The 26,471-nt window shown below is 47.9% G+C and overlaps 1 protein-coding gene across 1 annotated transcript in view; it reads left to right on the forward strand.

The window, feature by feature from the left end:
• The window catches only part of Cngb1 (cyclic nucleotide gated channel subunit beta 1), a 74,096-nt gene extending 58,782 nt beyond the window's left edge, over nt 1-15,314 (forward strand). The window contains exons 31-34 of the mRNA XM_074055386.1: nt 503-621; nt 796-942; nt 9,188-9,407; nt 11,610-15,314. Of these exons, the coding sequence (XP_073911487.1) occupies nt 503-621; nt 796-942; nt 9,188-9,407; nt 11,610-11,885 (762 nt within the window). The 3' untranslated portion in view covers nt 11,886-15,314. The remainder of the gene's footprint in view (nt 1-502; nt 622-795; nt 943-9,187; nt 9,408-11,609) is intronic.
• The last annotated feature ends 11,157 nt before the right edge of the window (nt 15,315-26,471 follow it).

Raw genomic sequence — 26,471 nt, forward strand, 5'->3', positions numbered from 1 at the left:
CGAGTGTAATCCTGTGGTCAGGGATTGAGTGGTACAGTGTCATAAGGCACTCAGAACAGTGCTGGCACCAGGAGTCACAGACCTATTGGCCGTCATCAGTGTTACCTTTCCTGTGAGTTAGTAAACCCTGACCGGCTCCTGACAGGTGCTGGCGTAGGTACTCATTCATGGTACAAACGTGACCCCATTTGCTCAGTCTCCCTTGGTGACCATAATTGGGAGTTTGTAGAACACCCTCACACCTGCGCCTCCCAGGTGAGCTGGCGCCTTCCAACCATGCCACTGCTACCTCCCCATCAGAACCTGTCAGCTGGGCCGGGCTGGGTGACTCCTTTCCCCAGGGAACAGAGGAGGAGGCTGGGGCCGAGAGGGAAGTGACCAGCCCCGCTGGACACACCAGGCTGTGGTGCAGGTCTGGACTGGGTCTAGGGCCTCCTTGCTGGGCAGCAGCCTCTGGTCTCTGTGGGGGTGGACAGAGGGACTCAGCCATCCTCTGTTCTAGGGGGAGATCGGCCGTGAAATGTATATCATCCAGGCTGGACAGGCGCAGGTGCTGGGCGGCCCTGATGGGAAGGCCGTGCTGGTGACGCTCAGAGCCGGCTCTGTGTTCGGAGAGATAAGGTCAGAGGCGTCCAGTAAAGTGCTGGCCCTGGGCAAGGGTAGGGAGGGAAAGGGGAGTGGGGGAGGAGGTGTCTGGGAAGACCTCAGCCCAAGCTCTCTCATGGGGGGACAGAATTGAGTGTGATCAGAACCACAGCCTCTGGAGGGTCTCACCTCCCTCCTTCTCCGCCCCAGCTTGCTGGCGGTCGGGGGCGGGAACCGGCGCACGGCCAACGTGGTGGCTTATGGCTTCACTAACCTCTTCATCCTGGATAAGAAGGACTTGAATGAAATTTTGGTGCATTATCCTGAGTCTCAGAAGTTACTCAGGAAGAAGGCCCGGTACGTAATTCACTTTTCTTTCATTAAAAAAAAAAAAATGCTAGAGCTAGGTGTGGCGGCTCAAGCCTGAGTTTGAACCTGTCTCAAATATTGGTGGTGCTGATGACAATTGCTAAAGTCAAGGCGTCCCTCCTATATTACCACAGCGTCTTTATCAAAATTGGGATGTTCAGTGTTGAAACGATGCTGTCATCTCATCTTTGACCCACAGGCAGGTTTGCTAACCGTCGCAACAGTGTCTCTTACAGCTGTCATTTTCTTTTTTCCTCCCGGGTCGAGTCTAGGGTCACACACGGCATTAGGTGTTCCTCTGATCGGGGTCAGTTTCTCAGCCGGCTTGACTGCTTTGTTGTGCAGAATGTCCCTCGGTTTGTGTTTGGCTGATGTTTTCTGGGCTTGCCTTCAGGTTGTGCGTTTTGCACGAGTGACCCGACGTGGCGGGTGTCCCTCCGAGTGAGTACATCAGGGGCACGTGGTCCCTTGTTTAACCAACGCCAATGCTTTGGTTCAGTTGCGTGGCTGAGTTTTCTACACCATCAAGTTCCTGGGTTTGTCTGTAATTAGTAATTGGTGGGGTGTCGCTGTGCTCACACGCATGGGTCTACGTTATTTCTTGACAATCCCGTTACAATCTTGTGTGTGTGTGTGTGTGGTACTGAGGATTGAACTCAGGGCCTCATGCTTACTAAGCAAGAGCGCTGCCACTTGAGCCACGCCCCTAGCTCGTTTGCGTTTGTGTTTCAGATAGGGTGCAATGCTTTTTCCCAGGCTGCCCTGGACCTCAATCCTCCTACCTCCACCTCCTGAGTGGCTGGGACTATAGGTGTGAGCCACCGTACTGGCTCCAATTGTTTCAGTTTGGCCAGTGGGCACCTCTTCAAACTAACTCTGTGACCCTTTGTTAGGTTACCACCACACTGAAGCATCTCCTTGCTTCCATGGCGAGCGATAAGCCCAGGAGATCCTGGCTCAGCTTGTGCTGTCCCTCTTGCATCACAGGAGATGGTCGTTTTGTCAAGGAGCCTGGATTCCTTTTAGTGGGAAATGGTTTTTTGCGGGAGAGGGAGGGTGTAGGTTGCTGAGGGTCAAACACAGGGCCTCACATGCACTAGGTGTGCTCTGAACTACTGGACTGTACCCCAGCCCAGAAATGGTTGTAGAAACCGAGGTCTGAGTCCTGTATGCAGGCCTTGCTCTGGGGTGTGCCAGGCCTCCCCAGGGATAGAGCCAGGAAACACCATGCACGCAGCTGACTATGTAAACACAGTGTGCACTCACACTCACTCACCCTCACTCACACCCACAATCTCACTCACTCACGCACACACTCACACACAGTCACTCACACACACTCACTCACACACCGGCATGAGTTTTCTGTCTTTACCTATCAATTGATCAAGCTGTCCCACACTGGGAAATCAGCTATCTTTGTCCTTGTTACAGTTATTCACTTTTCAATTCTGCAGTAGGAAGTAGTTTCAGAATTATTACCCTATACCTGTGTTAGAAAAGCCTGCTGGCCCGTCATTATCCCAGCACTTCAGAAGTGGAAGCAGGAGGACCAAGAGTTCAAGGCCAGCCTGGGCTCCGGAGTGAGACCTGACTCAAAGCACTCAAAGAAACTAGAGTAAATAAGCCTTCAAAGTGGATCTCAACATTGGTTTTGATTTTGTTTTTGCAGCACTTGGGATGGAACCTTACACAAATGCCAGGCAAGGGTCCACACTGTGCTACAGTCCCAGCCCCAAGTTAAAAGTCAATGGGGTTCTTTGTGTCCTCGTCTTGAGGGCATGTGGGGGACATATTGTATCCACGGTGTTTGACTTAGGGGCAGTCTGGAGCGCTCGCCTAGTGTGTGTGAGGCTGTGGGCTCCATTCCAGCACCACAGAGAAGGAGTGATTCCAGTAGCTCTCTGCGCCTCCCCCCACCACCATGGTTATTTTTCCCCTACAAAACATGGCCGGCTTCCCCTGATTTGGCTTGTCGTCCATTAGAGGGCTCTGCCCCACTCTAATCTTTACGGATTGAGAGTAAAAAACATTAACATGGTTTCAAAAGTCAAAACTCTGCAAGTCCATCTACTCAGAGAAGTGTCCAACTCCTTCCCCCGCCACTGCCACCCATCCATGATGGCGGCCTAGTCACCTCAGCAGACTCTGATTTTCCTTGCTGGGCTGACTTTTGCAGGAATAGGCAGACCCAGGCATCCAGCTGCTTCCCTATTTCCCTCCCTTTTTTTGGCGGTGCTGGGGTTTGAACTCAGGGCTTCACACTTGCTACGCAGGAACCACACCCCCAGCCTCCCCTTGTTTCTTACTGTAGGTTCTTGTTTATGCCTTATTTTTTTCCCCCACATGACAACAAGTGTTGGAACTTGGTCTCCAGCAGCCCCCAGCCTCCCACCTCCCTCCTGGTGACAGTCACAGAGCTCTCCTGTGAACCGGAAGTTCAGTATTTTGCAATTGCTGCCTGGAATAAGCTTGGGTGTCTGTATTTTGCAGATTCGGGGATAGAGTTTTGCTTTGTTTTTAGAAAAATGGGTTTTTTCTGTCCAGTCCTTATGATCAGGTTTCAAATGTAGTGACCGAGGGAGCACAAGAGGCTTGGGAGGCTGGTGGGACTCAAATCCCTTCTCTGTATTTACTGGTACTTATTTACAGTACTTACTGGCTGTGTGACTTTGGGAAAGTTACTGAACATTTCTGGTCTCAGTTTTCACCTCTGTGAAATGAAGGTAACCACCCTCTATTTGCTGTTGTGCAGAGTAGATGAGGTGGTGTGGGAGAGGGTCTCCCATGGGTGCCTGGAGTCTGGCGAGCTCCATTCACATCAAGAGCCCATGTTCCTGTCTATCCAGCAGACTCACCCCACGGTGTTGCTATTGAACAGAGCCTTTATAATCCTCCTATCTTGTCTCTCTCCTTTGCCCTTTTTTTGGTGGTGGTGTTAGAGTTAGAACTCAGGACCTCAAGCTTGCTATGCAAGTGCTCTACCATCCAAGCCATGTTTCCAGACCTTTTTGCTTTAGTTATTTTTCAGATGGAGTCTCGTGCTTTAAGCCTGGGCCAGCCTCAGACCGTGATACTCCTCCCTATGTCTCCAGCATAGCTGGGATTACAAACATGCATCATCTTGTCTGTTGAGATGAGGTCTCCCTAACTTCTTGTCCAGGCTGGCTTTGCACCTTGATTCTCCCAGTCTCAGCCTCCCAAGCACCTGGGATTATAGGCATGAGCCACTGCACCCAGCCCTTTAGCCCTCATTCTTTTTTTCCACTTCATTCTATGAAATGATGCCATAAGAAACCACACATAGCGGGTTCATGATAACAGGAAGGAATCACCCATCCCCACTCCTACAGTGCAGTGATGGATTACGTATGTAATTCTGGGCCCTGGGGACATGGCGGGGACCAGAGAAAGCTTATACATTAGTCAGAGAGATGCACAATGGAGCATGAAGATTGGGGGGTGTGAGGGCTCATGAGGAGACACGTGGTAGAAGTCATCTGCTCAGGGACGCTGTCCTGAGGAGGTGACATCTCAACCAAGACCTACACAGCATGAAGGAGTGAGCTGGGGGGCCACCCACAGGGAAAAGCATTCCAGGCAGAGGGAACAGCAAGTGCGAAGGCCTGAGGAGGAGCAGACTCAGTGTGTGCGTGAAGGAAGAGCATGAAAGTTGGCTTAGCATGGTGTGGGATCAGAGAAGTCAAGGCGAAGAGATTGGGTTGGGTCTTGTAGGTCAGCCAGGAATGACATGGACTTCTATTCTGGGGAACATGGGAGTCGTGTAGGGTTTTATACAGAGGAGGGACTTCGTGTGACTTAGGTTCCATGGGGTCAGGTATAGTGTCCCTAGTTCCCTAGGGAACTCAACTCACACAGGCACTGTCAGGAGCCCATGGAGCCCTGCCAAGACCAGCCCACTAGGACCTTCCTCACAAAACCTGCCCACTCTCCCTGCCACATGGGTTGTAAGCGCCACACCTCCTCTCCCAAGGGTCAGGGGAGCAGAGTAGACCTTCATTCTTCACATGTTCCACATTTGCAAATTGTCCTTTGCACTAAAACTTACGTGTCATCTCCAGTTCAATGCTCACAGACTTTTGTGGTCACTTCAAACAAGCACAGAGTGGCCACAACTGAGTAGCCCAAAGTGTATGTCCCAGCTGAAACCAAACAAGGCAACAATCTGCCTTCCTGTTTCAGCTCTGACTGCAGACGACTGCCAGCTGCCCATCTCTAGGACAAAGTGCCCGAGAAAATCAACTGAAAAGGCTCAGAGGTTTCCATCCGTGGTCGTGTGGCCTGGTCACCTTGGCTTGTGGTGGGGCAGAAACTCAGGGTGGGGAGCACAGACTAGAGCAAAGCTGCTCTTGTCATGGTGGGTGGGAAGCAGAGAAGGAGAGGAGAGGGAGAGAGAGAAGAAGGAGAGAGACAGGGACTGGGACAGGGAGAGGGAGAGAGGGAGGGGCTGAGACCCCAATATTCCCTTCAGTGGCACGTTCCCAATGACCTAGCTTTCCCCCACTAGGCCTGACCTTCTAAAATTTCCGCCACCTCCAATAGCTCCACAGGCTGGGGACCAAGTCTCCAACACACAAGCCTTTGGCAGCCATGTATGCAAACCATCGCAGGTGTCTTTTGTAGTCTGTTTTTCTCAGCTTTGTGCTTTTTTGTTGGTGAGTTTGCGTTTCAAATGGCCCTGAGAAGTACAGAGGCTCTGTCTCCTGGCTCTGAGCACAAGAAGGCTGCCACATGCCTTATGGAGGAAATACATGGGCTGAGCTTCATTTCAGAACAAGTTCCATGCTGTTGGCCGTGCATTCCGTGTAATAAATGACTGTATAGTGACTGGAATGTCTCAAAACTGAAGTGCACACACAGGTTGCGAGTCAGGAGCTGAGGAAGCCATGATGAGAGGTGCACAGGACCTAATCCTGGGTGCCCTGGAGCAGTGTCTCCATGTTTGCTAATTCAGTGTTCACAGAGACCTTAGAGAACAGAACGACTGCAAATCACAAAATTCATGAATGTCAAGTCTTAAACCAGCCCCAGGTCCTCCTTCCAGCAAGAGAGATAAGGCTCCAGGAGGCCTTGCTTGAAGCAGTCAGCCCATCCTCTGGATGGATTAGGAGGGGGGTTGGCAAATCCACTGGGAACCTCCAGGCTGTCCTAAAGGTAGTCAGGGGCCCCTGTTCCTGACTATGCCTCTGACCTTATACCGGGCCTGCAGCGGGCAAGGTGCCCTGTGAGGCAGCCAGAAGAAGGGGAGGGGCGATGGACTTCAGCCTGGAAGGTTGAGATTGGGGACCAGCCTGACCCACCAGAGTGGTGGTTCTCAGAACAGGCAGGCAGAGAGAGAGAGGCAGGGATCGTGTAGGTGTGAGCTTTGCCGCAGAGCTGCCTGAGAACCACAGGGCCCAGGGCATCTAGTTGGTGAAGGCTGCCCAGAGGGATTCTGTCCAAGACCCCTTTATGGATGGGGACCTGAGACTCACAGAAGCGAAGGGCTCAGGTCTCTGACCTGACAACAGTAAGAAAGGAGACATAATCCGAGCTACTCAGGAGGCTTGCGGTGGGCAAATAGTTTGAGAGCCCCTATCTTGAAAAACACCATCACAAAAAAAGGGGCTGGTGGAGTGGCTGAAGTGGTACAGCACCTGCCTAGCAGGTGTGAGGCCCTGAGTTCAATCCCCAGTACCGCTCCCCACCCCAAAAAAAAGAAAGGAGACAAAAAAGGTCTCACCCGGGGATGATTGCTGGATCCTAACTAGAGGGACAACATACCCCATCCGAAAAAGAGGGTGAATTCCCTTCACCTGGAACCGTCTGGAAGTCAGCTCAGTGTTTCAAAACCAAGACAGCCATCGGCAACCAGCAGCAGCCCTGAACATAAGTCCTTTTGTGTCATCTTGTACCACGCTGAGCCTTCCTGCAGGCTGTCATGCTGTGAATTATGGACTCGAATAACACAGGTGACAGAGCAGTGTGGGGCTGTGTGTAAGAGACCTCTGATGAATGATCGTGTTTGTGTTCTCTGGGGAACCCAGGGAGAAAATGCAAATCTTGGGCAATTAATATCAGTGTGTACAGTTTAAAGCCATTGCCTCTGATTAGATAAGCAGCCGGTAATGGCCTCGTTTTTAAACAAACAAGTTATGCTGGCAGGCTGATGAATGAATTTGCCAATTAGTAGTCTAGGTCTGCTAGATTGCAGGCAAAATTCATTTGTTCTTGGGCCAAACCACTCATCATGTATTCATAGCATGAAAAATTCCTATAAAAGGCAGGGTTCTGTGCGATGATAGATCCTAGACTAATTTAGAGAAACTGGGGCTGTGTTGCATTACAACTGCACTGTGATTCTGTCTCTGCCACTTACTGGCGACTCATGTTACCACACACATACACACACACACATATGCTGAGCCTCAGTTTCCCCACCTGTCAGGAGCACAATAATCTCAGCCCTTTATGGCAGAAGTATCCGTCAGCATCCAAGAAGATAAATGACCTATGTTGCTTTGTCATCATTAAGATCTGGGGCTCTGGAAAGAGAGATATGGGCTTGAATTCCAGCTTCACTACTTCCTAGCTGTGTGGCCCTGGGAAACTTACTCCCCAGTCCTCTCTGGACCTCCATATCCTTATTTGGAGATAAGGGTAAATAATAAGACCTACTTGCCTGGTGTGGCAATGCACACCTTTAATCCCAGCACTCAAGAGCTGAGGCAGGAGGATGGCAAGTTCCAGGCCAGTCTAGGCTATGTAGTAAGACCCTGTCTCAAAAAACAAAAACAAAAACAAAAGAACCCACGCATACATAGTGGTTCACACCTGTAATCCCAACTACTTGGGAGCCTGAGATTGGGATGACCACAGTTCAAGGGCAGAGAGCAAGACCCCATCTCAATTAAAAAGCTGGATGGTAGTGGCCAGGCACAACTTGTCATCCCAGCTATGCAGGAAGCACAAGTATAGCAAATGCAGTCCAGGCCAGCCCAGGCAAAACAAAAAGCCTATGAAACCCTACCTAAAAAGTAGCACTGGGGGCTGGCGGAGTGGCTCAAGTGGTAGCATGCCTGCCTAGCAAGTGTGAGGTCCTGAGTTCAAACCCCAGTACTAAAAAAAGACCTATTTGGGGCTGAAGACTTGGCTCAAGCAATAAAGCATCTGCCTAGCAGGCATGAAGCCCTGAGTTCAAACCCTAGTGCCACCAAAAAGTAAATAAATAAATAACCTTTTTTTGTAAGGATTTTTGTGAGACTTAAGTGAGAATGTGTTTGTTACTTATCATTGTATCCACATGGGTATTATTCCACCGTACCCCAAAAAAGATAGTACCTTAAAACCATACACATGTGTCATCTCAGTTTCTCTGGATCAGAAGTCTGGGGACAGCTCAGCTGAGTACTCTACAAGATGATTGTCAAGGTGTCAGCCAGAGCTAGGTCTCATCTCAAGTCTTCATGGGAAAAGGACCCACTTCAAAGATCCTTGTTGAACTTGAAAGTAGGTTGGCTGCTGACCAAATCCAGATTCTTGCCATTGTAGGATGGATGCCAGCTCCTAGCTGGTTGTTGGCCAGTGTCTGCCCCCAGGCTCCTGCTACTCAGGCCCCTCCAACATGGCTGGTTGCTCCAACAAAGCCAGTGAAGGAGTCTTCTTGCAAGACAGGGATCAGCCAGCCCTAAGTGGCTTATACACATTACCCTGGTTGTGTATGAGTTCTATGAGTTAAGAGTAAGCCACATGTCCACTTTGTCCTCAATGGAGGAATCACACTGGGGTTACAACTATGGGTCCAGGAAGGAGGACTATGAGGCCACCACACTGTCTATGAAGGACCCAGCCCAGGCCTGACACTTGTAGACACTCAGTGTTGACATTGGTAATGGTGGCGATGGGAAATGACAATCACGCAGAACAGGAAGGAAGCACTTTGGGTCCTTTTTCATCTGGTCATCCTGTTTTCAGTTCCATGTGTTAAACTCTCTGTATTAGACCACTTTCTGTCTTGGGCTGGGATGTAGCTCAGTGGTAGAGCGCTTGCCTAGTATGCACACGAGTTTGGTCCCCAGCACCACACACACATAAAATTACTGTATTATGCAAATGAAACCCACCAGGATGGCCATTATGGGGCTTAGTGGGTGACTCAGTGGTAGAGCACTGGGCTCCACCCCAGCACCTCAGAAGCAGAGCACTGAGCTATGGGAGTGCTGCTGTCTTTCAGGCACATGCTGAGAAGTAACAACAAGCCCAAGGAGGAGAAGAGCGTACTCATCCTGCCCCCACGTGCCGGCACTCCCAAGCTCTTCAACGCGGCGCTCGCTTTGGCAGGAAAGATGGGCACCAAGGGGGCCAAAGGTGGCAGGCTGGCCCATCTCCGGGCCCGGCTCAAGGAACTGGCCGCCCTGGAGGCAGCTGCAAGACAGCAGCAATTGCTGGAGCAGGTAATGTAGTGACACTCAAATGAGCTTGAAAGAATAGGGAATTTGAGGGGCCAGTAATTAAAAGATTCAGGTCAGGCTGGATCCAGAAGCCACTCAGTGGTGGAGTGCTTGCCTAGTGTGTCCAAGGCCCTGGATTTGACCCCCAGCACTGAAAAAGTAGGGGGGTCAAAAGAAAAAGTGCCATCTCCAGGCAGGTCCCTAAGGTTACATCCTCCTGTGTGGCAGCTCCAGCAGAAAGTATATCAAGCAATTCAAGCAAAAGTCCCATTGGCTCATGCCTGTAATCCTAGCTACTCAGGAGGCAGAGATCAAGAGGCTCGAGGTTCGAAGCCAGCCTGGGCAAATAGTTCTCGAGACCCTATCTCGAAAATACCTAACACAAAAAGGACTGGTGGAGTGGCTCAAGGTGTAGGCCCTGAGTTCAAGGCCCAAGTCCCAGGACTCACAGAACTGGGTCACCCACCAATTCCTGAGCACTCAGTGTAGCCAGGGGAATGTGTCCAAGGCTGGGAGTGGAGGAGGAGAGGCACCTAAAGGGGAGTCCTGATGCTATTGGGGAGGTCCAAGGAGAGAGTGAGGCCAGTGACTGTCCCTTCTCTGGTAACAGTGATGTTTTCCTATTTATTACTGCATCCATGACAATTGAAAAGAATTGAAAGGAAAAAAGCCCACAGAACAGGCACAAGGCCAACTGTCTCCACTCCCATAAATCCAAAGGGAATATTCAGATTTGTTCTGGGACTTTTTTCTGTGACTAAAGCCAAGAATGACAATCAGAATAATTGCACTAATTATGTGTATTCATGAGTGTCCTTTAGGGAGGCTGCTAGGAAAGGAGGGGCTGGGGGGCAGGGAGGCAGGCACTCAGCAGCAGGGTGCTTTGGGGGAGGGGACAGCCATCTATGTGACAGAATTCAAAGGAGCCCAGTGAGCTAAAACCTCAACCCAGGTTGCTGTAAGTCAAGTCACCAGGTTGCTGGTGAGTGACATCAAAGCCACCTACGGCTCTAAGCATTCTCCAAATACAACCAACAATGGTACCAGTCTGAGGAAAGATGTGATTGCTTGCCAAGGTCAAGGGGGAGCCAGAAGGTGGGGTCTTTTGTGCTGTCTGCTGTGTGGGGCCAAGTAGACACGAACCCAAGAGGCTCTCGGTACAGCAGAAGGCTAGTTGCTCCGAAGTGTTAGCACCTCCTTGGGATGTGAATTAAATCTGTACGAGTGTTCTAATCAAAGGCTCCCCCCATCCCTGCAATTTAGAACAACCAGGACACAGTGGCAGGGATCAAAGAACTCGGTGCTGCAAGTCCAGAGACACAGGTCCAAATCCCAGCTCTGTCACCTGCTAGCTCTGCAGCCATGGGGAAACTACCTAAGCTCTCTGAGACGCAGACGACTCACGGTTGCCACATGGGCTGTAAACGTGAAGAAGCTGCCTTGAATGCCTTTTATCGAAGCATTTGAACGTGGCAAAGCACTGTACTAGCTTCCCCATGATTCTTTTGGCTCTGTTCAGGGCTACATGCTTCGGAGGTCCCATCTGAGCATTCTGCCTGGGAAGGATAAGCAGGTCCTCAGAGTTGCTTTGGCTTCTGGGAGAAATCGCCCTGACACCCCCAACACCTTTACCTCTTTGCCCCTAGCACTGGGTGGATTTCCAGGGCTCTCTCTTCCTCCCAAGCACGTGCACTGCTCTCCCAGGGCTCTTGGGCACCTGGGGTCCCCTGGCCTCACCTGCTCGGAGCTGCTTCCTCTCCAGTTTCCTTCCTCGGGCAGAGATGCAGTCACAAGGATCCCCAAGGCTTGTTTTTTTTTACTTGGTTTTTTTTGTCTATAGATATGCAGATCATGCATTCCAAAGCCTTTGGAAGTAGCAAAAGGTAGAGGCTGTAGGTACCCATCAAGTTCCCCAACAACGGTCAGCTCAGCTTATGGTCAGTGGTACCCTGCCCCATTCTTCCCAGAACCTCAACCTTTGAGACCTTCCAGAAAGGCCACCTCATCCCTTTTACCATGTGTGCTTAGAGCTTTTCTCACTTGCTCCAGGGCCATCCAGTAGTGGTAACAAGAGAAGGGCAGGGCACGATGGCTCAGCCTGTGAGAGTTTTGGTTTGCTGAGACTGGGTTTGAACTCAGGGCTTCACGAAAGTATGCTGCTGCATACCCACCAGCCCCTCACCTGCCCTGCTTTCTGGATTTCAGGCCAAGGCCGCGGGAGAGGCAGGCTCAGCCACGGAGGACCAGCCAGCCGCCCAGACCGGGGCCGCCCCGGGCCAGCCCGCGCCGCAGGAGCCCCAGGAGCCCCCAGCCCCCAGCGCTCCGCCGCCGGCCTCCTCCGGGAAGCCCGAGGGAGGCGGGGAGGAGGCAGCCGGGCCCTCGGAGCCCTCGGTGCGGATCCGCATGAGCCCGGGCCCAGAATCCGGCGAGCAGACCCTGTCGGTGGAAATACCCGAGGAGAAGAAGGAGGAGGTGGAGTGAGGCGTCGCCAGCGGCCAGCGCGCCCGCTGGGCAGGTGTGCCCGCCGCAAGTGCGCTGTGCCCAGTGCAAGTCCTGCGCACCAGGCCGGGACGCCTCTGCGCCCTAGAGGCCTCACGTGCATCGCGTTAATCACCCGGCCAAACTTCTTGGCCCACCTCGGGGTAGGCTCGGTGTAGAAATCAAAGGTCATCAAATGGTGGTGTCCCCAAGCTCCTCGCTGTCCCTAGGGAACCCTTACATCTCCCCACATGGTTACTAGTTTTAGGAACAAAATCACTTTCCATGTTTAAAGTTCATAGACAAGGGACACAGTGGGGCTTGGACGCTGTGGGAAGCTCTGTTGGAGAAGTGAAAGGTTAGTGAATTCTGTTCCAAGGCTAGGAAACAAGCCTGGTGTGGTGGTGGACACCTGCAATTCCAGCCCAGGCTTGGAAGGCTGAGGCAGGTGGATTGTGAGTTTGAGGCCAGCCTGGGTTACATAGTGAGACCCTGTCTCAAAACAAGCAAACAAATTCTAGGAACCATTTTGGCAGGTGGGCTGTTCAGCATAGCAGGAACCCTGGCTACTCAGGCAAGACTCTCAGAGGTGTTTTCCTTTGCCAGACAGTCCCTTAGCAACAGGACAGGAGGCTCCCTAGGGGTCAGGGCTAGGGTCTGAGGCCATTATCTCTGAACAGATGAAAGGGAAATGGACTTATTGGCCAGGAACTGCAGTTTTCCCTGGGAAGGAGACAGTACTTGAGCGTTCCCTGTCACCCTGAAAAGTCCACTTTCTGGTCCACAGGGATCAGGCTGTTATTTTAATTACTCATTTTTTATAAACAGGGTCTCTATGCAGCCCAGGCTGGCCTTGAACTCATCATCCTCCTGCCTCAGCCTCCCAAGTACCGGGATTATAGGCATGAGTCACTAGCCTTGCTAGAGAGATGGTGGCAGTAACGTCAATAAAGTCTCAAAAATGAAATCTCACAGTGACACCATTTAAGTGGTAGAGTGCCTGCCTAGCGTGAGGCTCTGAGTTCAAGGCCCACTACCAAAAAGAAAAAATAAAAGTCCCTTCACATCTCTCCAGACCAGATCATGCTTTTATGATTAAAAAAAAAAATAAAGGAAGAAGGGTTATTCAGTTCATGAATATTCACTGAATTTGATTTGCATACCAAATGGCTCGTAGGGGAGCAACTGATTAATAAACAAAATCTAGTATGAGCTATTTGTCTCCACCAGCAACAATGAACCCAGAGTCCGGAATTCCAGTAGGTACTACCTGCCTTGTAGGGAATCACGGGAGCATGGGGAGCGCCGAGGGCCTCTAAGGGCGTGCGACCATATGTATGTGGCTGGCCACTGCAGACAGCACTCGTCTCCACTGGAAAGAGTGAACCCACCTGGGAGCTCCCAGGTTGTCTAAGCATTTCCAGAACCCAGAGTGAAGAATACATCTGTCTAGTTGGCGGCATGTCACGTGATCTGGGCAGTCATTGCTTGACTGTGTGACGGTTTGCATAGTCATTGTCGCCATTAGAGAAGCTTACCTCCATGAGTAAAAAGAAGCCTCGGTAAGAATTCTCCATCTCATCCCTGGAGCCTGTTGGCAGCCTCTGTGTGCTTTCTGAAATATTCTATTCTAGCCAGGAGCCAGTGGCTCACGCCTGTAATCCTAGCTACTCAGGAGGCAGAGATCAGGAGGATCAAAGCCAACCCAGGTAAATAGTTCGTGAGACTCTATCTCAAAAAACCCCTCACGAAAATAGGGCTGACGGAGTAGCTCAAGGTGAAGGCCCTGAGTTCAAGCCCCAGTACCTAAAAAAAAAAAATCTATATTTACACAAGGAATTGTGCTCATTCATTCTCACTCCCTTCCTTTATTTATTTATTTATTTATTCTTGAGACAGTCTCACTGTGTTGTCTCAGCTGGTCCTGAACTCCGTGATTCAAGTGATCCTCCTGCCTCATCTTTCTCTCTGAGCAGCCTCCCTGAGTGAGACTACAGGCTCACACCACCACACCCAGAAAATTTTGTCTATGTAAATTTTTTTTATTTTTTACTTTTATTTTATTTTGGGATTTGAACTCAGGGCCTTGAGCTTGCTAGGCAGGCACTCTACCACTTGGGCCACACCCTCAGTCCTTATTTTGTCTTAGAAACATATGAGGGCCATTGTTATTTTCCACTTAATTTATTTGGGAGATTGTTCCTATCAATGCATAAAGAGTATGCTTATAGCCAGTTATGTTGGTGCACACCTGCAATCCCAGCACTTGGGAGGCTGAGGCAGGAGGATTGCAAGTTTGAGGCCACCCTGGGCTCAGAGTGCTGATGTGTTCGTGATGGCCAGCTAGCCCATTGTATGGCTATATCATGACATTTATGACACTCTCCTTTGGTAGGCATTTGCCTTGTTTCCAATCTTATACTGTTCAGAATAATGCTACAGTCAGGCACCAGTGGCTCATGCCTGTCATTCTAGCAACTCAGGAGGCAGAGATCAGGAGGATTGCAGTTCAAAACCAGCCAGGACAAATAGTTGAAGAGACCCTATCTTGAAAAAAAATCACAAAAATAGGGCTGGTGGAGTGGCTCAAGGTGTAGCCCTGAGTTCAAACCTCAGTACTGCAAAAAAAAGAAAAGAAGAATGCTGCAATTAAAAAAAGTCTTGTATGGGGTTGGGGTGTGGCTTAGTGATAGAGTGCTTGCCTAGCGTGCATGAGGCCCTGAGTTCAATCCCCAGTGCTGAAAAACCATCTTGTACAGATGTAACTTCACTGGTCCGATCTAGTTTAAATGAGCAGATTTCTCCCTTACCATCCTCACTTACCACCCCCGTATCTGTGGTGTGCATTCTAAAACCCAAGCATAAAGACTGCTTCCACCTTTAGCAAGTATTTCAGATATTCCTATAAGATAAACTTACTGCCTTCAGTAGATGGCAAAATGCTCTGACGGCACCTTCACTGTGAGATCCTATTTTATAAGGAATCTTTTTTACATGAATGTACTCACTCTCTTAGATGTCGACCCTTGAATATATACTGCTTATTATATAAAGCGAGAGGTTCTTGTGGTTCCCAAGGATTGTGCTGGAAAGAACATTGATTTGGTATTGAGATTAGTAGGGTCTTTTCTCACTGAGCTATCTCACCAAATGGAACACTTTTACAAAACGTGGGCGTTAGGTAAATTGAGTTGGAGACTAGCGTTATTCTCCACATTCAGTTAGATGGTTGGTTGCGGAGGGATGAACACGCAGTCAGAAGCACTGTAAATCTACAGGCAGAGAGGACTTTTATTTATGTGTATTGCATCTCTACTCATTTAAAGGTCTCAGCATTTCCTGCATTTTTGGTAGAAAATGAATAGTTATTTTTTTAACTACATAAATATTTTCAATGAAATTAAAAATCAAGAAGCTGTTTAAAATTTCATTATCAAAATGTGTTCAGCTAGCAGAACTATTTGAATCTGTTTTCTTAGTAAACATGAATATTTTATGTACACTCAGCCTTTCATATTACAATGCATTTTATTAAAGTATTTAGACAAATGTTCCTGGTTTGTGGACTCCTTTTTAAAATGCGAGGTGCGTTCTAATACCTTTGTGAGAAATACCGATTGACTTTCCAGCTCAGGCTCCTTGGCTGATCCATTGACATCCTTGGGACTATAATCCACCCTGCACTCCTGCCCCTGGGCGATGTCCTTATCAAACCCCGGACCCCTAGGATCCTAGGCCCCTCCAATCAAGGGCCTCTTTTTGTCTAGTTTCACAAACCGGTCTCACCATGACTCAGCTTGCTAATGAGTGTGGACTGGGATTTCAGACTTCCTGGCTTCTAACCCCAGTTTAGCCACAGATCATGGATGACCATGGACCTCTGTGAGCCTAGAAAATGTCCTCTGTAAGCTGGAGATAAGAACATGGTACCATGTAGTACCACACTATGGTCAAATGACAGACTGGCATTGTGAAACCCAGCTTGTCACCCCCCTTACTCTCTTCAGTTGGGGTAGATTGGAAACCGCCAGAGAACTCTGTTCTCTGAATTCTTCCTTTGCTCAGGGTTGTTCACACAGAATGGGCCAGATCACCTCTTTCTTGGCTTTTTACGAGAGTCTGTCCAAAGGGCTGGGCATAGGTTAATTACGACAATTTAAATCACAGCTTTCTCCAGCATCCTTTAATTTCATACAAAATAGACCTTAAAACATATCAGCAAGGTTTACTCTTCTGGGACACTCACTCCATTCTGGGATAGGCCCCGGGCAGGTTTTCTGGGTTTGTGACCCAGGCAGTTACAAAGAACCCCTGCTGAGAAGGACCCTGTGTTTGAAATTCTTAGCAATCTTTTAACAAGTGTTCTTGCAATTTTTTTTATTTACACTGGGCCCCACAAATGGCATAGCTTGTCCTTATATTGGGGTACCATCTGTATCTGAAGAACCCAAAAGGAAAAGGAGCTAGAGATGCCTTTCTGCACTCAGCCTCTCTCCCTCCCCAGGGTCTTTGGAAATGATCCTTCAGTCATATGTGGTGACTTAGGCTTGGTGACCTCAGCCAGGCCCTTTGACTCTCTGCTGGGAAGCTGAACCGTGAGAGTTCTTGGCCCTTCAGCCTTGTTCACAGTTTAGTTATGGGCAGCAACATGAGGGTCCCAGGAAATGAAACCCTGGTCTAAGCCAACCCCTGCTCACTGCATTCTTGTCTCACACTTGCCTTTGCAGCCTACTCTGTAATGGGTTTGGCCATTTGACCCACGATGAATTACAAAGAGAAGGAGGACAGGCGCTTCTTTAAGAAAAGGAAGAACCCCACCATTGTTGTCTTTTCCTTCCAATGTGAGAACATTTGTTGCTGCAGCAGCCTTCTGCTAATTGAAGAGCCAAAAATCAGGGCTGGGGATGTAGCTCAGTGGTAGAGCACTTGCCTAGTATGCCGGAGGTCCTGGATTTTATCCTCAGCACTGTAACACAAAATAAAACAGTGCCAGGTATAGTGGAATACACCTGCAGTCCCAACTACTTAGGAGTTAGGTAGGAGGATCTTAGTCCAAGGTGGAAAGAAGGAAGGAAGGAAGGAAGGAAGGATGGATGGATTAGAGAGACACAGATCATCGGATATTTGACTTGCCAGACCAACCCCAAGACCACTCCAGATCCAGACTACTGGTTACAACAATTTCATATTGTCATTTAAGCCATTCTTCACCCCTGCTGTCAGTAATGAGATGAAAAAGGTAATGAGGAAAATGGGAGCAAGTGTGTCACAACTTTGACAACAGTGACCAGGCTGGACTTTTGTTCCTATTCTTCACAGCCTGGTCCTCAGTCTCTCCCTTCTGCTGCCTTATGTGTTTTTAATAAATTCAGCTGGTCAGATTTGGTTTCCATTGCTCACAATGAAGACAAAACCCAGAGTTCCCTGATAATTGAAATCTCAAAATCTAGGCCTCCTGCTCGGGGTGTGACTTGGTTTCTGTTTCAAACCTGCTTATAAGCAGCTCTTGATTTCTAAACGCAAACAGCAGAAAGAGACCCTCAGAGAAAGGAATAGGGGGAGAGGAGGAGATTTTGATCAAGACCAAGGTCAAATACTTTTCTGAGGATGGTCAACCAATGAGGAAGAGAGGTCTTTGTCCAGCCAGGTGAACTTGGGCATCCAGCCTCATTTCCCACAGGCTTTTGGCATTCCTGTGCTGAAGAAGGACTCTCAGCAAAGGCCCAGGTACAAAGCCCTCTTCGTTAGCAATCCTTTAGACTGATCTGCCCTCTTTGCTGTCTTTTCTAATCCTTAAGTGCTAAGAACAGAGGTGACTGGGCTTTGGGGCAACAAGGGCTTTTCCACCTAACTGGTCTCATCCACTACACTCCTGCAAGGTAATGAAAAGACCACATATAGATGAGGAACTTAAGACAGATAAAGGAAGCTAGGCAGGGGAGTAGGAGGTGGGGGAGTGAGGTGCACATCTGTAATCCCAGCACTGAGAGGCTGATACAGGAGGCCAGCCTGGGCCACATAGAAGACCCTGTCTCAGAAACAAAACAAAAGATAAGACAGGCAAAGGATTTATTCTTGGGGAATCAGCACCTTGACTAGAGACAGAAGCAGCTTCCCAGAGGCCACCATCCTGCCTCTGCCACTAACCTGCAGTGTCACCTAAAACTGAGTCACCTTTATTCATTCAGTAAGTATTTGTAAAAATTCTTTCTTTGGGCCACCCACAGTTCTAGTTGTTTCTGGGCCTCAGGGGTTTCATTGCTAAATTGGAAGGAATACAGCAATTCCCTCAGGGTTGTTGCAAGAACGTTCATAGGATGTTTGATGCACTAACTGTAACCAAACACTTAGGGATGTTAACATTTCCTGGATTTGGTGTTACGGGCAAATTTTCCTCCACCATCCTGGAAATGAAGGGCAAGAAGGTGTGATCACTGATCTTACTGTACTCCTTCGGTGGGCATGAGATGTCTGCATCTCCAAGGATCTTCCTTGTCACCATGGAACAGTGCCAGATTCAGCAAAGAAAACATAGTTCATTTGAATTTCAGAGAAACAACGAATGAGTTTAAAGTGTATCTCCGCAGTATTCAGGATATACCTGTGCTAAAAACAACAACAACAAAAAATGGATTTGTTATGTCTCTGAAATTGAAATTGGGCTGGTGTATTTTATCTGGCAACTCCAGGCAGAATTAGGATGCACCCTCCATTCCAACCTTGGCCTTGAGGCCTCTTCCACTCCCCATCTGGTCTGCCATCAGTGTTCTGTATTTAACATTGATCTTAATTAACTTTTGTCCAGGGTGCACACAGGAGGTGTTCTGAATCAGAAACAGACTCCCTATTAATTACGTTAAAGTAATAAATCCATTGCCCCTTTGCTCTGCCTCCCATAGGCCTTACTGCGGGCCAGGGGACATCCAATGCAATTAGCTGGTCACTCCGTAGGGGAAGGACAAGGAAAAATGTTTCTGTGTCTGTAAAGTGAAAGGAGTTTGTCCCCTGAGAGGGTCTTGCTAGAAGCTCCAGCCCTTTGGTGTGTAAATGAAGTCTCTTGCCATTGTGTGTGGGTGGGGGGAGCATACATAGAGCTAAGTGTCTCCCTTTAACATTGGGAGGTCTTGGACTTCAGGCCTTTGCGGCATGTAATGACTAGGGAGATAGCTCTGGAATTCTCTGGGCATCTTGGGGGGTGACCTAGGGACCTCAGCCCAGCTGCTGCCATATGTCTCTCTCCCAGAGGTAGGGGGAGTTTGTTACTCTTTCAGATGAAAGCAATTAACTAGACAAATGACTGCAGAGCTAATTACCAAGGTGCATGAAGAGTCTCAGGAGACCAGTGCCCCCTCACATTTCCTATTTTCTGAAACCAAAAGTGTTACTCCTTTAAGAAGGATGGAGTAGAGGAGCTTGAAGTGTTTCCAGACAGACCCAAAAGAATGATTTAGATAATGCTAAAAGCTTCTATGTGTAATTCTAAAATAAGTAATCAGTTTTCAATTCAGCTTGACCAACTTAATGGAGGGTAATATATTAGATGACTTTTGGCTAATTCTTCATGGACAGCACCCACCAGGAAAGAAAGCAGGAAGAAGTGTGGACCAGACAATAAAACTTTGTATACTCTCAGAATCGACGTTTACTGGAAAGGGTAGACCTGGGGATGTAGGGGCTGGGGGCTCAGCGGTAGCTGACGACACCAGGGGACAAAGAACTAGGGATGTAGGTAGATCCTTTATTTATTTTACTCCCCAGGAACGTTATCTGATGACAATAGAGAAGAAATTTTTGCAGGCTAGAAAAAGAGGTTAGAAATTTTGTATGATTCAGATTTGAAGCATCCATTGCAGTCTGGAGTAATCATTGCAGATATGAGTAATACCTCTGAAACGATGAACTGAGAGAGACAATAATGCTACTGAATCACAGGATCTCTCAGACTTGCTTAGAAGGAAATCACAGGGCACCCGCCCAATTCTAATGAGCTAGAAATAGCTGCCTGAGAGTGCTAATTTAAAAACATAGGACTATTTCTCTTATTATCATATGATTCTGTGTGATTCAATTCACAGCACTCAAAACGGTGTGTGCCTGAGAATTCTGAGTCGTTCTACTTAGTAAATTTATTTTGGAAGTTTGTAGAACACCTGGCCAAAAGATTCACTATAGAATTATCAGACACAATGAATCTTTAAAACAACGTGAGGAAGTAGTCAGCTACTTTATGCTTTAAAGCTTTGTTTGCTGCAGTGTTCCTTGGTTTCTTTTTTTTTTTTTTGGCAGTACTGGGATTTGAACTCGGGGCCTCATGCTTGCTAGGCAGGCGCTCTACCATTTGAGCCACCCCACCAGCCCTTGTTCTTTGGTTTCTGCTGAATATTTGTTTCCATCTGTATTTCATGCATCTGTCTTCTACTTATCAAATCTTCCTTTATCTTTCCTCTACTGCTTCCGGTTGAGTGTCAGATTACCCACACTTCTCGGGCTGCTGTTCTCTTGTACCCACAGACTAGAGAATTTATGGTGATGTCCCATAGGACTCCTTACCTTGTTGGTTTGTGGAGATTTCTGGTTTTGTTTGTTTGTTTTTTGCAGAGCTGGGTGTTGGACCCAGAGCCTCAAGCATGGTAGACAAGTGCTCTACCACCAACCCAGTCCCCCACCACCACCCCAGCTTTTTTCTGAATTGTGACATTTTTGTCTTGATATTGCTCAAATTTGGTATGTTGGTGCTATGGTTTGAATGCCCCTTCCAACTCATGGTGAAATTTAACTGCTACTCTAATGGCGCCGACAGGTGAACGGGGTGATGTGGTCCTGAAGGCGCCGCCTTCACGAACAGACTAAGGCTGTTATCTCATGAATGGGTTTGTTATGAACGCAAATTCAGCCTCCTTTTGGGAGTTCTGTCTCTTGCTGCACTGTCTGGCATGAGACCACCTCTATCGTGCTATGACACAGTAAGAAGGCCTCCAACAGATGTGGCCTTCAATCTTGGACTTCCTGGCCTCCAGAACTGTAAGAACCAAGTCTCTTTTCCTTCTAAATTTTGCAGTCTGTGAGACGGGGCTACAGTAATGCAAATGAACCAAGATAACTCATGACTGGGACTGTCTGTTTCTCACTTGGCTTCCAGTCCTTGCACTTGGCCTGGTGGAACCAGCTCTGCCAGCCCTGGAACAGCCCAGTGCTTTCTTCTCGCTGGCTACTGTGTCTACCGACCTCGGCTGTAGATTTACCTCCCTTTCTTATTATTTATACCCTTTAGGATGTTATGGTTGTGGAAATTATGTACTCATGTATCTATACTCCAGTCTTTGCTTCTTTGAGAGCACTATTTTGCATATATGCCTCCAGGCACTGAAAAAGTGGGGGTTTTGTTTTGTTTTGGAGACAGGGTCTGGCTATATCTCCCAGGTTGACCTTGAATTTGTGATCCTCCCACCTCTTCCTCCTGAGTGCTGGAATTAGTTATATGCCATTATGCTTGACTAGGAGTTTGGCTTATTTTTGCTTTCATTCATTCATTGGAGCTCCAGGCAGAATTTGATGATTATGTAAGTACTTAATTTACATTGTGGAACAGAGCTTTGGGATTGTCCATTGTTTTACAACTTTGGGATCACTTGTGCTCCTAATCTTCTTGAAACTGATCCTACTCAACAGTGTGTAATTTTTCAAGGACACTGTCTATCCAGCAGTGTGGAGTGGCCCAGAATTCTGCTAGCTACAATCTGAGAGTTCAGTTCCTCCACTGAGAATCTTACCAACTGCATAAAAGTGCCTTGATTATCGAAGCACACAACCTTAACCTTTAACTACAGATTCCATGTCTGTGTGTGCGTGAGTGTGCGTGAGTGTGCGTGTGTGATGCTGGGGATGGAACCCAGGGCATCCCACATGCTAAGCATGTGTTCTACCCCTGAGCTACACCCTCGGCCTTCTTTGACTTATTTAAACAAAATATTTTCATTTAAGGACCTCCCCCGACACCAAACAACTCTATCATTGCAAGCCTTTATCTCCAGGCAGAATCTAGAAAAACGATGTTGTTTAGATTGATCTATATACATTGATTTAAGTGGTTAAGTAGCCATATAGCTGCCAGGAGTGAAAAACGGAAAAAAATAAAAAATAAAAAGTAACACGTAGGTAAATGAAGCCATTATTTAAACAGAAGAAGCTATTTCTATTGGATTAAATGATTCTGGATCTACTTCAATTTGTTAATAATAAGGAAGCCCCCTTTATTCATAAAACCCAAAGTGAAATGCTAGGTGCTTCTGGAAGGTTTGCAAAGCTCAGCAAACAGAAGGGCTTGGACAACCAGGATAAGAAGTGACGTTTTTCTGGCTGAGCCTCTGTGGGTGTGATATCGGCTCATGGAGTTGACAGGTCCATTAATCAAGGGACACTACCATCCAGCAGGCTGGAAAGAGTGATTGGACTGCAGAGTATTCATTATAGGAAAAAGAACTCTTACAAAAAGCTCTACCCAGAGAGTACTTATCAAGGGGGAAAGAGCTAATGACCAATGACCGTGACATCTTCGGATAGGCAGAATTCCCAAATGGAATTTCAGGATAATGGCACCTCATTCACATTTCAGTGGCTGTGAACACAGGTCATTTTTCACGTGAACCTAATATTTTAAACCAGGCACCCTGAGATCCATAGTGGGTGTTTCTCTGACTGGATTTTATTCCGAAGCTGACCACTTTGCACTGGGTGGACTACAGAAGCCTCTGCTGTGTTTGGCTTACCTATTTAGTCATTAATAGAATTTACATTGTTTATGTACTTAAAACTTGTTTTTCAGTGGGACATGGTGGTACCTGCCTGTAATCCCAGCACTTGGGAAGCTGAGGCAGGAGGATAAAGAGTTCAAGGCCAACCTGAGCTAAATGGCAAGACCCTGTCTCAAAAATAAATTAAATAATTTTAAGCCAGGAGCACTGGTTTGCATGTACAATCCCAGCTACTCAGGAGGCAGATAAGGAGACCAGCCCAGGCAAAAGTTAGTGAGACCCCATCTCAACCAATAAGCCAGGCATGGTGAAATGCTCCTGTCATCCCTGCTTCTTGGGAGGCCTAGGTGTTGTGGCTGAGGCTGGTTCCAGACAAAGCCACCAAACCATACCTGAAAAATAACTAAAGCAAAAAGGGCCTGAAGCATGGTTCAAGTGGCAGAGCACCTGCCAAGCAAGCATAAGGCACTAAATTCAACTTCCAGTACTGCCAAAAAACAAAAAAATAAAAAAGTTTGTTTTTCAACTCTGTGTGTTTGAGGAGCTGGGGCTGTAGCGCAGTGGTAGAGTAACACACACACACACACACACACACACACAACTCTGTATATTGGAAACTCTTTTTGAGTTTGTCAGGTAAAACTGAATGGATCCAAATGGGCCATACTGTTTTTATGTAACTGAGTGAGCCAGAGAGAGGCCTAGAGAGGGAGTGTGCAGGTCAAGGCACAGGTTGAACGACAGGTAAAATATAAAACATCAGGCACGGGCCTGCCTCCCAAGTCCACGGCCCCTAACTCATGTGTTTTACATCTTTAGTGTCTGACACACCTGTGAGCGAGTCGTCCTCGTCCTTCAGAGCTGTCTGGAAGACCTGTTGGAATCCAACTCCGGTCATAAAAATGCTCTCAGTTTTCTCTTCCAGCAGTTCTCTCTCTCTCTCTCTCTCTCTCTCTCTCTCTCTCTCTCTCTCTCTCTGTGTTTCTCTTTCTGTTTCTACTCTCTCTCCCTCTCTCTGTTTCTCTCTCTCTTCCTCAAGATGCTGGGGATAAACCCAAGGCCTTGGGCGAGCTCCACCCCAGCCCTCATGTTCTCTCTTTCAAGCAGTTTTAGGCTGCATACACACGCATCAACAAGGAAGCCATGCAGAGGTGACATTTACTGGCCGCCCCTGTTCTCCTGTTGTTTCCATGTGCACATTCTTGACAATATGGGACACCGCCGTGATTGCTCCAGGTTCAGTGTTATCTTGTGTTTGTAGGGTCATGCAGTAGGAATGACTGCACGTGTAAGGCATCACTCCATAGATACTTAACGAGAGCCTGCAGAGCAGATCCATCAGACGGTCGTTCATGGGTGTGCGACACTGTCTGCAAACGCAACCGTGCACTGTAATGCCATAGACGGCTTTGTTTTGCTCCCCACTCAAGGGCCCATTCTTCTCCAAGTGTCTATAAAGTACCTACCTTTTTAATTTTCTGCTCAGGACATGGGTCCTCGGGACACATTACACAGAGCCTCCTCTGGTAAATTGTCAATGTTTAAATTTTTTGTTTGTTTGCTCAGTTTGTTGTTTAAGTCAAGTATAGTGGTACATGCCTGTAATCCCAGCACTTAGGAGGCTGAGGGAGGTGGGTTGAGTTCAAAGCCAGCGTCCGATACATAGTGAGACTCTGTCTCAAAAAAAAATTTTTTTTTTTGGCAGTACTGGGGTTTGAACTCAGGGTTTCACACTTGCTAGGCAAGCGCTCTACACTTGAGCCACTCTGCCAGCCCTCAAAAAAAATTTTTTTTTAATGTCAGCAAGTTTTAAAGAAATTTATTCATGAACGTTGTGTAGACACAAGAATTTTGTTACTTCTCTCAGAATCTTTCTTAATCTTTTCTTGTTTGTTTATTTGTTTGTTTGTGACAGGGTCTTGTTATATAACCAAGGCTACCCTCAAACTCATGATGCTCCTGCCTCATGCTGAAATTACAGACATGCATCGCCATACCCTCCTCACTCGTGAGATTTTCTGCAGTGCAAATTGGTCATACCTGGGTTTATTATGTTTCCTATTGTACACCAATGAAGATAAAGAAAGGAATTTGAATAATAAGTATATACTTTTTTCTTTCCTTCTTTTTGTGGTACTGGGGCTTGAATTCACTTGGGGCTTGAATATACCCTCAGCCACTCCACCAGCCCTTTTTTGTAATGGGTTTTCTCGAGACAAGGTCTCTTGGACTCTTTGGCTGGGCTGGCTTGGAACCATGATCCTCCTGATCTCTGCCTCCTCAGTAGCTAGGATAACAAGCATGAGCCACCGCTCTTGATCTGAAATTTAATTGGTACTTTCATTGAGTCTTTAGCATCCAGCGCTGCAGGTTCTTTCTTTGGAAATGCATTCCTGGGCTGGGAATGGGCTCAGTGGTGGAGCTCTTCCCTAGCATCAAAAAGTAACAAGCTGTGAATTGGTAAAAGAAGAGGAGGCGCAAAGCACACAGAAATTGCCTTGTCCCAGTTGCAGTACCCGTGTTCTGAGGTTAATCAGCCGTGCTGGCTAAAGTTAGGCCTATTGCTTTACCCTCATCTTTGCAGGTTGGACCTCCTTTCTGGCTGCCTCCTAACACACTGAGCCTGGGGTCCCCTCCCACTTCCTCGCTGTCACGAGCAGTTGATCACTAGATGGTGCTATGACTCAGGTTGTCAACAAGAAGACTCGAGGGAAGCCCAGTAGTCCAGAGGCAAGCAGGCTTATTGGGGTGGGGGTGGGGGCTTTTGTTTTACAGCTGAGCAAACAGAAACTCAGGGAGAATAAGGAATTGCCAGGGCTCCAAGGATCTCTCCCTCTTCTCCCGTGGTCTGTCAGAGGTCTCCAGCATTGCCTAATCTGTGGGGAGGGGTCACATCAGCTCTGCTGGAAGCCCTTTGGCTGCTGTGTGACTCCATGCAGTCATTCAAGAAGCAGTAATCGAGGGCTGGCAAAGTGGCTCAAGTGGTAAGCACCTGCCTGGCAAGCACAAGGCCCTGAGTTCAATTCCCAGTACTGAAAAAAAAAAAAGCAAAAATGGCATTAGCAGGACGCCAGTAGCTCACACCTGTAATCCTAGCTACTCAGGAGGATCATGGTTCGAAGCCAGCCCGGGGAAATAGTCCAAGAGACACTATCTCAAAAAAACCCATCACAAAAATAGGGCTGCTGGAGTGACTCAAGGTATAGGCCCTGAGTTCAAGCCCCACTATGGAAAAAAAAAAATCCAAAGAAGCAGTAATTGGGCTAAAGTGTGGCTCAAAACACCTGTCTAGCAAGTGTGAAGCCTGAGTTCAAGCCCCAGTATGCAAAAAAAAAAGAGAGGGAAAGAGATGCAGTTATTAATTACCCTTTGCTTTGCAAAGTGCCAGATGGAATAAAACACATGAGTTAAGTGTCCTAAGAACTCACTTTCTCTTAGGAAATGAAAGAAAAAGTGTCCTAAATTAAAGACGTTATCACAAAGATGATTACAGTATAATCTGGTCCCTTAGGAATTTACACTCAGATGCAGAAGGAATTTTTGTTGTGCTTTTTGGTGCTGGGGATGGAACACAGGGCTTCAGTGATGTGGCAAGTGAGCCACAGCAGGAAATTTAAGGGAAGATTTTGGTGAGGCAACAGCGGAGGCTGAGAATGGGAGGCAGGAGGTTCCAGGCAGACAGGGTCCTATGAGGGCTTGGCCAAGAGGTGAGGCGGGCTGGAGAACAGCTGGTTGTGGCTGATGGCCAAAGGGTGTGGGCAGAGGGACCAGGGCAATCCTGCGGAGGAGGGAACTGTCAGCAAAGTTTCCTGGGAGAGGTTCTGCCTAGGAATTTGTA

The sequence above is a fragment of the Castor canadensis genome, chromosome 15 (assembly GCF_047511655.1).
Source record: "Castor canadensis chromosome 15, mCasCan1.hap1v2, whole genome shotgun sequence".
NCBI classification, from domain to species: Eukaryota; Metazoa; Chordata; class Mammalia; order Rodentia; family Castoridae; genus Castor; species Castor canadensis.